We start from the raw sequence: 14,594 nt of genomic DNA, 5'->3' as shown, positions 1-14,594 counted from the left end.
CACCTCTGGATGAATTTCGCAAAGTTTCTTTTCAACATTTTTGTCTCATTAACGCAGAAATCCCGAGGCTTTCCCTAAATTGCAGAAGACGCTGTCGATTGCACTGATTCTGTTTTAAAGACAGTTGTGATTAGTTATGCAGAGCTCGCTTTTACTCACATTGCTTTTTGGAAATCAATAATACAAATCAGCTACAAATCTGGGAATCACTGAGTAGATAAAAACGTTTAATGAGGATTGTCGTGCGCTTATACAAGTCGGCTTTGGTGAAGTGTTTCTTAGCCTCTCTGATATGATCGACATGGGGTGACGCTGGATTGTTATAATAAGTGCTGCTTTACGTAAATAAATGCTTATTAATTTGTTACAGATTCTAGGTGGACACGATTCTACAGCAAGGAACAAGGTGCCCCATGTGAATCGTTCATAATGTCTGCTAAACGTATTTATTAACTTACAGACAAATACTACATAACTCTTTTTAAAAAGTCCTTTTTAACTTTTGGAAGAGACCATACGCGAGACGCAACAAGGATTTAAACTCGCGTCAGCACACCTTACAGATGCAGCAGGGATAACAGCTTTAATACTTCTAGCCAAAGTCCTTCAGCAGATGAGGGGGCTGAGCAAATCAGCAGCGCTGACTGCGCAGATATCAATGACGTCATGACGCCAGCGTGCCTCGAAATCACGTGACAAGTATTTCAAACAAGCAAGACCGCGGCGCTTCGAAAGCTCGAAAAGTCAGTATCCAGCAGCCCATCACTAGTTTGGTCTTAAGAGACCCTCGTGCTCAGATTTCTTCACGGCCATAAGATCAAGTAAAGGTGCGGAAGGTGAGACAAAGTCGAACGTGGGGATCGATGTACGGGTGGGAATGTCAGCAGTGAGGAAGATCGCGACATGCTGGGTGACTTTAAATTTGAGGAGGTGCCTGACGCCGCGTGGTTCGCCTTTAAGTGATGGGGATTGAGCGCTATGTGGAGAGGGCGGCACAGCAAATCGCACCTTCAGGAGTTTACTGTGGATGACGGGGGTCGCGCACTTTTATTTTTTTTTACTACTGCTGCGTTAATTTATTATCCGTTCGGTGTCCCGTGAAATGTAACATCTGACTTGGCGGAGGCGCGTTAACTCCGGATTGTTTCTGCTTTTGTCGCGCTCGTGCACGTGCACACGTTTCTCCTTTTGATGTCGCGCATGCTCCGAACTGTGCTGTCCATCGGGCACGCGCTTGTTCAGCCGCTCGCTCCCGCACGGCCCCGTCGTTCATTTCTGATTTTTCTCTAGCTCTGCGTGTTCTTTGTGTTTTTTCCTCTAAAGCTGTCATCGGTCAACTTTGTTGAAGTGGCGTCGCACGGTGTAACTTTACAGGGCGCCTTCAGGTTTCATTTCCAGCAGTTTGTCTCATACTGAGAGCTATTAAAAATAATTATTTTTTTATATATATATTTTCTTATTAGGAAAGATGCTCGTGCGGTTTCACTGTAACAGGGAGATTTTTATTTGTTTAATGGGAAATAAAAAGTACAAACATTACATAAGCTAGTGCGGCTGGAGGGATACAGTAAAATCTACAGCTGGTATGACATTACGAGTACATTTTTCTGATATTTGTAACGGTATTGTTTTATTTAATATTTTTTATCCTTTGCAGCTACGTTCAGTATTTCTGTACACTTTGATACTTTGGCATACTAGAGATGGCCGTGTTAAATGAAGAACAAGACTCAAGCCAATCGGAGCTGTTTGTGTCGGACCACATGCAGCCATCAAAATACAAAATGTGAAAGCTGCAGAGCCGCGACTCGACTATTATGGGCTGGAGCTCAACTGTCTGTCCTCATTGTTTAAGTGGCACTGCCGCCTCAGAGACCTTGGTGAGCAGATTCTGATGTCCATGTTGGTGAATCCCTGTTGAGCCCACTCCTATCTTGCCCATCAGACCCTCGTGCCACTAGGTGGTCTTTAGGTGCGATTCCTGCTGAAGTCTCTTTTTAAAGGTCATATCCATCTTGTGGTTTTCCACCTCCTCAAATGCTTCATTTCTTTCCCAGCTGCTTATCTCTTCCTGCTTTGCTGACTCAGCTGATATCTCCGTGATTTCCACACACAAGTCCCATAGTTGCAGTTCATTAGTTTCTGGTTCAATTTGCAGATTATCCACACTTGATGTGCCAACAGACCCTTCTGTGTCAGCAATGCTGTCAGGATCAGTAAACTCTAAATTATACCAATTTCTGCTTTGCCAGCCCAATCTAATACTTTATGTGTATGCCACCATCTCTGTCCACATATCTCACATTTTGCCCCTTTTGTAGACAAACACAATGACTCTGTCTTAACCTGTGAGTTTGCTCAACTTCAACATCGACATCTTCTACTGGGACTGAAGAGTTTAGAGTCTCCTTCTCATCTCCAGTGTCTTCATTATCTGATGTAGTGTTAGATAAATCTCTCTCTTCATCTCTCTCTCACTGTTGGTTGTTTGTCGATTGTCACCTTTACCGTTGACTTTACGTAGTCTAGAATGGTGGGCCCTTACAAGAGCACCTCCATGTCTGACACATTTCACAACTCCATCCTGTCCAGTGACATCTGCAGGTCCCTTCCATTCTGCACAGTCCACTCTTTTGTCGTCAGCTTTGTCTCAGATTTATCATTTTCAGAATTAACCTGTCTCTGGAGTGCTCTCCGTATTCGGTCTGAACACTCGGCTTCAGTAAATGCTCTTCTTGGAGTGTGCAGCGCTGGAATATGTGCTCCACTGACACACTCCTAGTGGTGCCTTCTAGGGCGGGTGGTCTGTCCATGAGAACACAAGGAAGATTTGGATTTCAACCAAACACCGCCTGATATGAGCTGTACCCATAAATATTGTGCATGGTATTCTTTAGCGTCAGTGCCCCGTGGCGCTAATCTGGCACTAACCAGTCACATCCAGTATTCTTTATCACTTTCTGTATAATTGCTGTGAGTGTTTGATTGTGTCTCTCAAGTAGTCCATTACCCCTGGGACTGTATGCAGCGGTGGTCTTTGTTTCAATGTTAAAATTCTCTGCCATCTCCCTGATTCCCCACCATTATCACTAAGTAGTTTCTGAGGAGCTCCATGTACTCTTATCTGAGAATGAATTAATGAATTGTCTCACAATTTCTGATGGTCTCTTTGTCTTTACAACACTTCCTGCACTGAAACGTGTGAATGTGTCAATGATGTGAAGACCCCGTCCTCCTGTTTGACGTTCATGTCAGTCTATAGCCGCAGTTTCATTGTATTCATAGGCTAGCGGCAAACCAACAGCTGCTCTGATTTTGAGTTTGCCGTATTTACAATACAATACAGTTTATTTTTGTATAGCCCAAAATCACACAAGAAGTGCCGCAATGGGCTTTAACAGACCCTGCCTCTTGACAGCCCCCCAGCCTTGACTCTCTAAGAAGACAAGGAAAAACTCCCCCAAAAAAAACCTTGTATGGAAAAAATGGAAGAAACCTTGGGAAAGGCAGTTCAAAGAGAGACCCCTTTCTAGGTAGGTTGAGCCTGCAGTGGGTGTCAAAAAAGAAAGGGGTCAATACAATACAATACAGTACAGTACACAGAACAGAACAAATCCTCAATACAGTATAAAAATAAAAATTTTAGGAGTTCATAGCAGAATTTAACAGTAGATGATATCACATAATATGATTTGGATTTGTTTAGAGCCCCGGAGACCTCATCCTTCAAGCTGCCTCCCCAATTTGGCCATTCCACAGCTGAAACAGCGCTGAGCCAGCCAATCCGATGAAAGGACCCCTCTTTCCCACGATTCCTGCAATCTTCCATCAGGCATGACTTTACCTTAGGCAGGCAAAACAACTTGGCAGGTGGGCCGTGGCACCAAGTGCCACATTTGAGTACCGAGAAGAGAAACAAATAGGTGAGGTTTAGTATCCAATTCTAACTGTCATGTTACTTATGTTTAAGTGCTAATGACTAACAACAGAGATGCAGTCTGTACAGTTAATCAGCAGCTCTAGTCAGGGTGTGCTAAACTGAAGTAGTGAGTCTTCAGCCGGGATTTAAAAGCTGAGACTGAAGGGGCATCTCTTATAGTAGCAGGCAGACCACTCCACAGTTTAGGGGCCCTGTAACTAAAAGCTCGACCTCCCATTGTTATTTTATTAATCCTTGGAATCATAAGCAGACCGGCATCTTGAGATCTTAATGTGCGCTCAGGTTTGTAAGTCATGATAAGTTCAGACAAGTAAGCCGGACCTTGGCCATTTAATGCTTTATATGTTAAAAGGAGGATTTTGAAATCTGCCCAAAACTTAACTGGGAGCCAGTGTAAGGATTTTAAAACTGGAGTTATGTGTTCGTATTTTCTTGCTCTTGTAATAATTCTTGCAGCCGCATTTTGGATTAACTGGAGGCTGTATAAAGAACAGTTTGAACAGCCAGTGAACACCGCATTGCAGTAGTCAGTCCTACTAGAAATAAATGCATGAATGAAATTCTCAGAATCCTGTTTATTTAGAAAGTGCCTTAATTTCCTAACATTTTTGAGATCGAAGAAACATGTTTTGGACAACTTTGTAATATGTGCTTTAAATGACATGCTAGAGTCAAAGAGTACCCCGAGTTTGCGGGCTGATTCGGTGAAATTAATGGGGATTCCAACTGAGTTAAATGATGACAAAATATTGTTATGATCAGCGTCATTCCCTCTAACAACATCTCTGTTTTATCTGTGTTTAAAGAGAAGTAGTTGTCATCCATCCACTCATTTAATTCACTAATACAACTAATTAAAGACAACATTGGAGAAACTTCATTTGATTAAAATGAAAGGTATAATGGGTGTCATCTGCATACGAGTGAAAATTAACATGATGTTTCCTAATGAGAGATCCCAGTGGAAGCCTTTCAAGTGAAAACAGTAAAGGTCCCAGTACTGAGCCCTGCGGGACACCATATTGAACTTCTGTGTATAATGATGGAGTACCGTCAGCACATTTCTGTACATATTGGAATCGATTTGATAAATAAGAACAAAACCAAGTGAGCACGGTGCCTGTAAGCCCAACATCATTTTCTAACCTGTGCAGTAAAATCGAATGGTCGGTGGTGTCAAATGCTGCACTTAAGTCCAACAACATAATTACAGTGGAGTTTCCTTCATCAGAGTATTATCAGAATGTCGTTTAGAACTCACGTTAGTGCCGTTTCTGTACTATGACAAGTGCGGAAACCAGACTGGAATTTCTCAAATAAATTGTAATGCGTAAGGTGTGACTGAAGCTGATTGGCGACTACTTTTTCTAGTATTTTAAAGAGAAAGGGTAAATTTGAAATAGGCCTATAATTATTTAGTATGTGTGGGTCAAGGTCTGACATTTTAAGTAATGGTTTAATGACTGACACTTTTAGTGCATCTGGTACTGTGCCATGCAATAATGAACTATTGATATTGTTTAGAATAGGCGCTGCATGAACATCCATTGCACTTTTTACTAGTTTTGTTGGCACTGGGTCTAGGGAAATTTTAGGCGAGTCTCACAATTCTCAACAATTTATTTAAGTAAGGAAGCCCACTCTGCGTCTTTGCTTCCTGAGCAATGAAGCAGTTTATGTAATCGGTCCAGTGAAGGAGGTCCACATTGGAGGCGAAGGTTTAACAAAGCGTTTGGCTTCTCTCCTGTACTCCTGTTTTCTGAGATTCTTAGATTCTCCCGTTCACAATGCTCATCGTTTTTATTTCTTTATCTGAGATGTCCACACAGTAATGAGCAGAGCTGGTTAATTCAAGAGTCACTGCCTGATTAAACATCACTGCTTTGTCGTTTTCATTATATGAAAGTGTCCCTGCCCTTTTTAAGGATGTTTTACTGAACAACATTGGCATTTCAGCTGGCACCACTTCTGTTTCAGTGCCACATCGTGTCTCTCCAATCTTTATAGGAAGCTTTATCACCTCCAAATATGAAAGCTCTGCTGTTTGAAATGTTTGAGTTCCTCAGCTTTTTGATTTAATTCTGGTCAGACTGACTAATGTCGTTGTCTAAGCATTTCTCTCCATAGACTGTGAGTGTGCCAGTAGAATCAATTACTGCAAATCCTAAGATTCGACCAAAACACTAAATGTGTCTGAGTTTGATTCCTTTGTAAATGACGTCATGTTTCATTCTTCACAGTCCTCTATTTTCCAGTCTCCTCTGTTATTATCACCTGTTCATTTATTTGTGTGCAATCTTTAGCCCAGTGCTCTGACGATGATAATGCATTTTGATCTCCTACCATATTTGTCTAACAGATTATTGACTGGCAATGGCAACTTCTTCTGGTTGCGTTGCCAATGCCACCTGTTGTGTTGTCTGACTGGTGAAATACGCAGTTTCATGTGTGACAGTAATGCCTGTTGTTACCAGACTTGACTTTTCTACAAAAATTCTCATTGCGCCAATTCCACTGAAGCAAAAGTAAGTGCCATACATGCTGTTAATGCCAGCTGCCTTTGGTTTGATTCTAAACACGCCGTGTCCAGCAGCTTAAAAGCTCACACAGCATTAGGGACAGCCATGTTGTATCTACACATGCAGGTCACTCCATGTCACATCATCACACTTATGGACCTCATCGTCACAGATTTTAACAAGACTTGGCCTGCTGATTTGGTCATCTGAGTGACCCATGGAACTGAAATTGCTCGTGTCTTGGATCAACAATAATAAGGAGATTTAAGATCACAAAGTTTGAACACTGTGCTGGATTAGGACTTTGACTGGCTATTTCTACATAAATAGAAGTTGATCAGAAATGGTTCTCGTATCGTTTTAATGCTATCCCCAAAAATGACAAAGTGGCCATGTTATGAGTGATTATAATATTAAAATTTGAATAGCAAAAAAAACCTATATTTTATAATTGGCCAGTTTTTACTAAAGCTACCTTATAGTGTGATGAACATCTCCAGAAAATAATTTTTTTTAAAAATCTGTGGTGATGAGCTCCAAAAGTGTGATGATTTGACTTTGAATTACCCATCAGGAATAACTCTGCTCCAAATCGATGATATAATCCACCATAGAAACTGCACTCGCCCTTTTAACTCTGTAAAATCTGAATATGCCTCATAGATACGATCCTTTTTCTCCTTTAAACACGACATCAAGCCTTTCTATCAGAATAGTCGCACCTTCATCTTTGTTCAGGTCTTCTGCTCAAATTAACTTCTCAATGCTGTCCCTGTAAGCGACAGTCCAATCCCAAGTGCGTGTTTTTTATTTCTAAGCTCAGTAACCCGTGTTTATATTAAATCTTCATTTTTCAGCTCTCGTATGCCTTTCTCTTGTCAAATGCAGTCAGGATTCTATAATTATCAGCCATCCTCGACTACGAATGTTAAACTTAAATAACAACACAACACCTTTGATGTTAGCCACATACTTTTTATTCTTCTCTCCCATAAAACACACCCGTCACGAGTAACCTCCAACAAACCCACTCTCCTCAAACCCCAAATGTCCTAATCCCAGTCGGGATGCAGTCCCGTAATCCCACAAATAGGAGCACATATATAAGATATAGAATATAACAACTTAACAGAATGAAGCTCCCAATGCGCAGTTCAGGTCTAGTGAGGATATCCAACAAAGCCCTAAATATGACGCTTTAACAGACCTGCCATTGCTGTGTCCATACATGATGGTGCCGTGTACATAAAGTGTTGTCATATCTACATGGTGGGACTGAAATGTATGCAAATCCCCTTTAATGAAGGTCTGCAGTGCACTTTGATCACATCTGAATTGTTTGATTTGTAATTTTAAACTGTGAGGCAGAGGAGGAAATCGAGAGAAAGATGTCTTTGAACCAAACCTCATGGATGGCACTGTGACCTTGAAGTGTGCTCATTATTTTTACTGACTTTATGAAGTTAATTCTACCAACAATTTTTTTTTTTCACAGGGCTTTCCCATTTCACATGGCCATACACTGAGGTGTCTAATGGACTCCAGCTCAGGGCTGTCCATGTGAGAAGTGAATCTGAGAAGACAAGGGCAGACACTTAAAGAGAGAGAAGAGTTTCCCACACAGCATGGCCTCTGCCAAAGATGATGTCGTGGATGAAAGAACGGTGGACATTAAAGAAGAGGACTGTGAGTGGCTCACACCAGAGGATGTGTGTGTGACGCTGGAGGATCACAAAGAAAGAATTTCAGTTTTTAAAGAGGAGGAGGAGTGCAAGGAGGTGACTCCTGCCATTAAAGCTGAGGATTTGAATGATTTCTCCATTGCTCTTGAACTTCAAAAGCATGAAGCTGAGGATATTTTCAAGCAAGATGCCTGTGAAGAATCTCCATCCAGTGTGCAGCCCTGGTCCACTAATTCGGGACGACTGGCTACGCAGGAGAATTCTGTAGAGCTGAAATCAGAGTTATCAGAGTCTGAAGAGAAAATCACAGAAGGAAATGGGAGAGAAGGAGAAGAGTCACCTGGGAGTGTTGGAATAAGTGAGTAATGTGATTAAATATAAAAGAAAGAGAGTGTTTATAATTCTAACAGTGGATGCTTTGATGTTTTTAGAAGATTGAAATGAGAGTGGAATACACAGTTAATTGAACTTGGATAAAGACCACCTGCTTGGTCCCATGATAACAAACAATAGGTTACCTAATAAATGATAAATTAGAATAACTTGGGTGAATAAGAAAACACCTAAAGTGTTGCGTGCACGACTTGAACATCAAGAAGCTTTGACTGAAGCTGTGACGTATGTTAGGCCAACAGCGCATTACGTTCAATGAAAATATCAAAAGTCATATTTGTTAAAGACATGTATATTTCTTAAATTGTATGGCAGTTATGGCAGAAATGTCCACAAAAAGAAATAAGAATCAAATCCTCACCCCTGTACACTAAATAAGAGTGAATTTGCTCAAGCTAGTGCACACCTAATATGTGCCTCATCTTTCTAATGGTTATCTCATGCACTTTGACGTTAACAGTGACAAGAGCTACCCTATACAAGCCATGATGAAATTCAGGGGGTCTTAGGTTCTTCTTTCAGCATCTTATGTTCTGCTCTCAGCCTGAACCTGCTGGGGCAGCATGGCCTGGACAAGTTGGCAGTGGTGTGAAATCTTAACTTGGAGATGATCTTGGGCCCTAATATCTCCCACAGTCACATCGGGTCAGTTTGGAGTCACCACTCCATTTCACCTGCATGTTTTAGGGGATGAGAGGAAGAACCAGAATAACCAGAAACACCATTCAGAGCCCCTATGTAGAACAAGTGTGGACAGGATTTGACACCCGGACACCCGAACAGTTAAGCAGCTGTGCTAAACATTGTGCCCCCATAACACAAGCGAATATATTTGTATGTTTATTTTTAGTCCAGATTAGGTTCTAGAGGATGTAAATGTCATCACATACATTACGATTAAGAAGAGAAAACCCAAATTCAGACACATTATTGGGTAGAGAGGCTCTGATCGGAGTCTTTAGAGTTGATACTGATCACCCTTTCCATTAGGATCTGCTGGTATCAATAATAATAATATTGTTTTTCTTTTTTTTTTAAATAATAAATGTATTTTTAGCCATGCATAAACTTCACATTCCATAATAAAGTGCTACTGCATACAGCATACACAAAGAACATTTACCCATAATGCACACATAATGGAGCAAAAACAAGCTGAATAAATCAAAAGGCCTGTCTTAATCATACTCCACATTTCTGATCAAATAAAATGTTCAATTTGATATTTGTAGCCATCGACTACGACAAGAAGAAAAACGAGACAGTCTTGGTGAACACTTCAGGTTCTTAGAACATGCAGAGATGCTTATATTCTTAGCTGAGGACAGTCTGGTCCTCCTGTCATCCACGACTTGTGCTGCTGTACTGAACAGACCCTCGCTGTCCCCACTCATATAAAGAGGGAACAAGTAGGACAACAACTTTTATTGGTCTCCCAGAAAGCCATTGGCCCAGCATCTCTTGTGGTATAAGGTTCACAGAGATAAAGATTGACCTCTGGTGCTGCTGACTCAATTATCGTTTTTATCTTCATTGAAAATTTCTTCATGCATTCTGCAGTTCTGTTGGCGGGGAGTTTCTTTGGATCTCTCGGCTGTCGTCTGTCTCTCCGAGTGTGTCTGTGTGGTCGAGACATCGGCACTAAGCAGTTTATGTGTTTGAGATTTGCACTTTGTGAAATACGTGTCCTTGTACCATTGTTTAATTTGGGGAAAAAATCATTATGATAATAATATCTGTTACATAATTCGTAACTGTATAGTGACTATTCACACACAATGCTTATTATGCATAATTAGTATTTTATTTACTTCTAAAAACTATACTCTTACCATTCTACCCAACAAGCAAATAATAGGGCTGATTACAATTTCTAACTAATCGATGTCCACTTGATAATGATTTATATTTATGTACCAGCTCGGTAAAACTCTGTATCCCTTTCCTCCCATCTACCTACACATTCACTGAAAGGCTAATAAGAGGGATTTTAGTCAAAACATCGAATGCCTATTAAATTAATTATACAAATAAATCAGTTAAGAAACAGTTACTGGCAGATGGAATCGTGCATCTAAATGATCTACAAGGTGACATCTTCCAGAACTGAATGTGGCTGTCACAGTAAGTTTTTGGCGTTCTTGCTGTCAGTATTATAAAGTTGAGTTTTCTAAGTGCTGCCATTATTTGAGGGTGACTGAGAGTAGGCGACTGAGTAGGCGCTTAAAGGCGGAGTGGTATCTCGGAGGCTAGGGATCTGCACTAGCAATTGGAAGGTTGCCGGTTCGAATCCCGTAAATGCCAATAGGGACTCTGCTCTATTGGGCCCTTAAGCAAGGCCCTTAACCTGAAATTGCTGAGCGCTTTGAGCAGTGAGAAAAGCACTATATAAATGCAAAGAAGAAAGAATTAGACTAAGATTGCTGGTCGTCTCAGCCTTTGAGCAGCTCGTTCTTCACACCAGTCCCTTTTGTGTTGACTTCTCAGATGAAGAATAAGGTTTGTATTGTTGGAAGTGTTAGAAGAGGATCCATGAATGATATCTTTTTGCACAAATATTACAAACCGCAAATTCGTTTTCTCTTGTAGGTAGACAAACTGTTAGACTGGCGAGGACGTGTTTCTGTATTTTGGTAATGTTTGAACTTTGTCTTGTATGCTTTTCATCATTCCAGATCATATGTTAAGATCAGCTAATTTGGAGTGAACATTGGCTGATTTTAATTTGTGATCAATTGATCGGATCAGGCCTGTCTTTCACATATGAGAAAAAGGTAGAGAAATTGAACAGACAGCACCAGATCTTGTAAAGACCACACACATGGAGTGGCCAGACCATAAATGGCACCTCAGTGTGAGGAAAGAACTCCAACCAGTGTGCCACCACTTGTACTGTTTCATTTTTTTTTAAAGTGGGTAGTATTTAGGAATTTGGACATCAAACTCTAAAGTTGCAGGTTCAAATTCAGCTATTGACACCATGTGACCACGAGCAAGTCATGTGACCTGCCTGTTATCCATTTGGAAAAATGAGAGAAATGTAACCAATTGTGTCTCAGATATTGCAAGTCGCCTTGGATTAAGATGTCAGGGAGAAAACAATAGTTTGTGTTCTTTCAGATTTACAGAAGAATGGCAGCTTCTCTCCGCCTTCATTTGGTCAGCTCTGTCTTCAGTACAAAGAGAAAGGTATGAAGAAATCAGCAAGAGGATCAGAGAACCTGACAGCAACCTTTTTTCAGTGCAGTTCTCTCCCTGCTACTTCAGTAACACAGACAGAAGCCATCAAAACTGATAGACAGCAAGTGGAGAAAGAAATCCAAGTTCACACTGGAGAAAAATGTTGTTTGGAATGTGGCAAACAATTCACACAGAAAGGTGATGTTAATAAGCATATGAAGATTCACACTGGAGAAAAAACATATTGTTGTTATGAATGTGGTAAGTTTTTCTCCTGTAAAATCTATCTTCAGAGGCACAGAATAATCCACACAGGAGACAAACTTCATTGCTGTCCAGAATGTGGTAAATCGTTCTTAAGGAGAAGCTGTCTTCAGAGGCACAGAATAATCCACACAAGAGAAAAACCTCATTGTTGTCCAGAATGTGGTAAGGTCTTCTCATGTATACGCTATCTTCAGAGGCACAGAATAATCCACACAGGAGACAAACTTCATTGCTGTCCAGAATGTGGTAAATCGTTCTTAAGGAGAAGCTGTCTTCAGAGGCACAGAATAATCCACACAAGAGAAAAACCTCATTGTTGTCCAGAATGTGGTAAGGTCTTCTCATGTATAAGCTATCTTCAGAGGCACAGAATAATCCACACAGGAGAAAAACCTCATTGTTGTCCAGAATGTGGTAAATCGTTCTTAAGGAGAAGCAGTCTTCAGAGGCACAGAAGAATCCACACAAGAGAAAAACCTCATTGCTGTTCAGAATGTGGAAAGTCGTTCTCACGTATCAGCTATCTTCAGAGGCACAGAAGAATCCACATTGATGATAAACCTCATTATTGACCAGAATGTGCCGAACAATTTTCTGACAAATGCAATTTTCAAAGGCACACAGAAATTGATACTGGAGAGTAGCCATATTGCTGTTCTCAATGTGGAAAAAGGTTTTAAACATTTGCTCTTTTCAAGTAAACACACACTCTCCCACTGAAGCGAAAATGCAGTATATATGTTCTAAATGTGTCAAATGTTATACAAGCCAGAATGGTCTTTACAGACATGCCAAAATCCACAGTGAAGAAAAACCTCATTGAATGTGAGAAATGATTCTTATATTTAAGCACACTTCAGTCCCACATCAGAACTCATACTGGAGGTACACCTTATTGTTGTCCTGAATGTGATAAGCAGTTCTTACAACAAAGCGCCATAAAAAGTCACATCAGACATCACACCGGAGAGAAACCTCATCTTTGCCTGGAATATGGCAAACAATTCTCATCCCTTAATTATCTGTATAAGCATACGAAAAGTCACACTGGAAAGAAGCCTTACAGTTGTACTGAATGTGGAATGCGATTCTCATATAACAGTTTTCTTCACAATCATAAAATAATTAATTCTAGTAAGAAACACAGCTGTTCTGTCTGTGGCAAGCTTTTCTCAGACAGCATGAGTCATAAAGATCTCATGAGAATTCACTCTGGAGAGAAACCTTAATGCTGTCCAGACTGTGGCAAATGATTCTCACGTCCAAATGCACGTAGGTGCCACAGATTGGTCCACACTGGAGAGAAGCAGTACACCTGTTCTGAATGTGGTAAAGGGTACTCTTCCAGAAAAAGTTTTGGAGACACTCGCAAAGTCATATTGGAGTAAAGCCTGTCCCAGAAATGACAAATGATCTTTCCATTGGATCCTCAGGCAAAAAAATGAAGAAAAATCTTCTGAATGTGGTAAAGGACTCCAGTTGAAAGTAGCTAATAAATACATAAGAATAGTGGATAAAACATGGAAAGTGGCAAACAGATCCTAGATGTAAGGTAACCTCAGAGACACATATGAATTCACACTGGAATACAACACATATTTCACAAACAGCAAGAATCTTCTTCATCAACTTAAAGGTGCAATAAAAAACCTCATTGTTGTCCTAAATGTGGTTAACGCTTTTCAGACAGCAGTGGTCTTCATATTCATAAATGACTGTCTTACTTGTGGTAAGCCTCTTAGCTCATCTGAATGTTGAAGTGGTCCTCTTGTATCAGCCGTCATCAGCAGCATGTAAGATTTCATGAAGGACTCAGAAACTGTACTGCCAGGACATTAGCCATACAGGGGCTGACCATCTCTGCACCAGTGCTGTGACATAAGATGGTGAACAATACAAACACCACATAACAGAATGAGGTAGCAACAGAACAGTGTGGGGATAACAACTTCAACCACAGAACACAACTGACAGTTCAGTGTAATAATAAAAAATGGAGAAGTGAAGTCAAATCAAATCCAAAGTGCAGTGCCAACTACCAGGAGATGCCACTGACAACAAGGGGAATATTTTTGTTTCAGAGCTTTGGAGATGGGGCCTTATCTGAGTAGTAATGAACTTGTACCGTCTCTGGGATGTCATCTGATGGCTGACGCCTGGGCTGAGTGCAGACAGCCGTTCTTAACCCTGATAATGAAGAAGTCATTTAGTGATGTCAGCTGACAGGCAATGCTGTCCAATCAGATACTGGGGAGGGACAGTCGAGGAGGACAGGAGACTAAAAAGAGAGCCGTCACATGACAGACCAATGTAGAGGGGCTTTATAAGACTTTTACACTAATTTAGGTTTTCATTTATAAATGATAAGAGTCTTTACAAACCAAACACACTCATCAGCTGTGTGTCAAGCGTGAGTCCAAAAGTGGGAATTTAAGAAGATTGAAATACAAATAAAATGAAACATTCAGGGTTCAAAAAGAAATGTTCAAGACCTGAAGAGGGAGTCACAATAGCATGTTAGGGTTAGCACAGGGGACCACAGTTGTGAAGAATATCAATTAATGTATTGAAGGAATATTATTTAAAATATTAAAATGTTATGAGAAATGAGAC

The 14,594-nt window shown here is 40.6% G+C and overlaps 1 protein-coding gene across 1 annotated transcript in view; it reads left to right on the top strand.

The window, feature by feature from the left end:
* LOC127527811 (zinc finger protein 91-like) overlaps positions 1-12,272 on the top strand; it is a 136,787-nt gene extending 124,515 nt beyond the window's left edge. Inside the window, exons 2-4 of the mRNA XM_051927693.1 lie at positions 7,955-8,499; positions 11,655-12,143; positions 12,244-12,272. Coding sequence (XP_051783653.1) covers positions 8,085-8,499; positions 11,655-12,143; positions 12,244-12,272 — 933 coding nt within the window. The 5' untranslated portion in view covers positions 7,955-8,084. The remainder of the gene's footprint in view (positions 1-7,954; positions 8,500-11,654; positions 12,144-12,243) is intronic.
* The last annotated feature ends 2,322 nt before the right edge of the window (positions 12,273-14,594 follow it).

This window comes from Erpetoichthys calabaricus, chromosome 5, assembly GCF_900747795.2.
Source record: "Erpetoichthys calabaricus chromosome 5, fErpCal1.3, whole genome shotgun sequence".
In the NCBI taxonomy this organism is placed as follows: domain Eukaryota; kingdom Metazoa; phylum Chordata; class Cladistia; order Polypteriformes; family Polypteridae; genus Erpetoichthys; species Erpetoichthys calabaricus.
The sequence above is the reverse complement of the archived record's forward strand: the minus strand, read 5'-3'. Positions and strand labels throughout refer to the sequence as shown.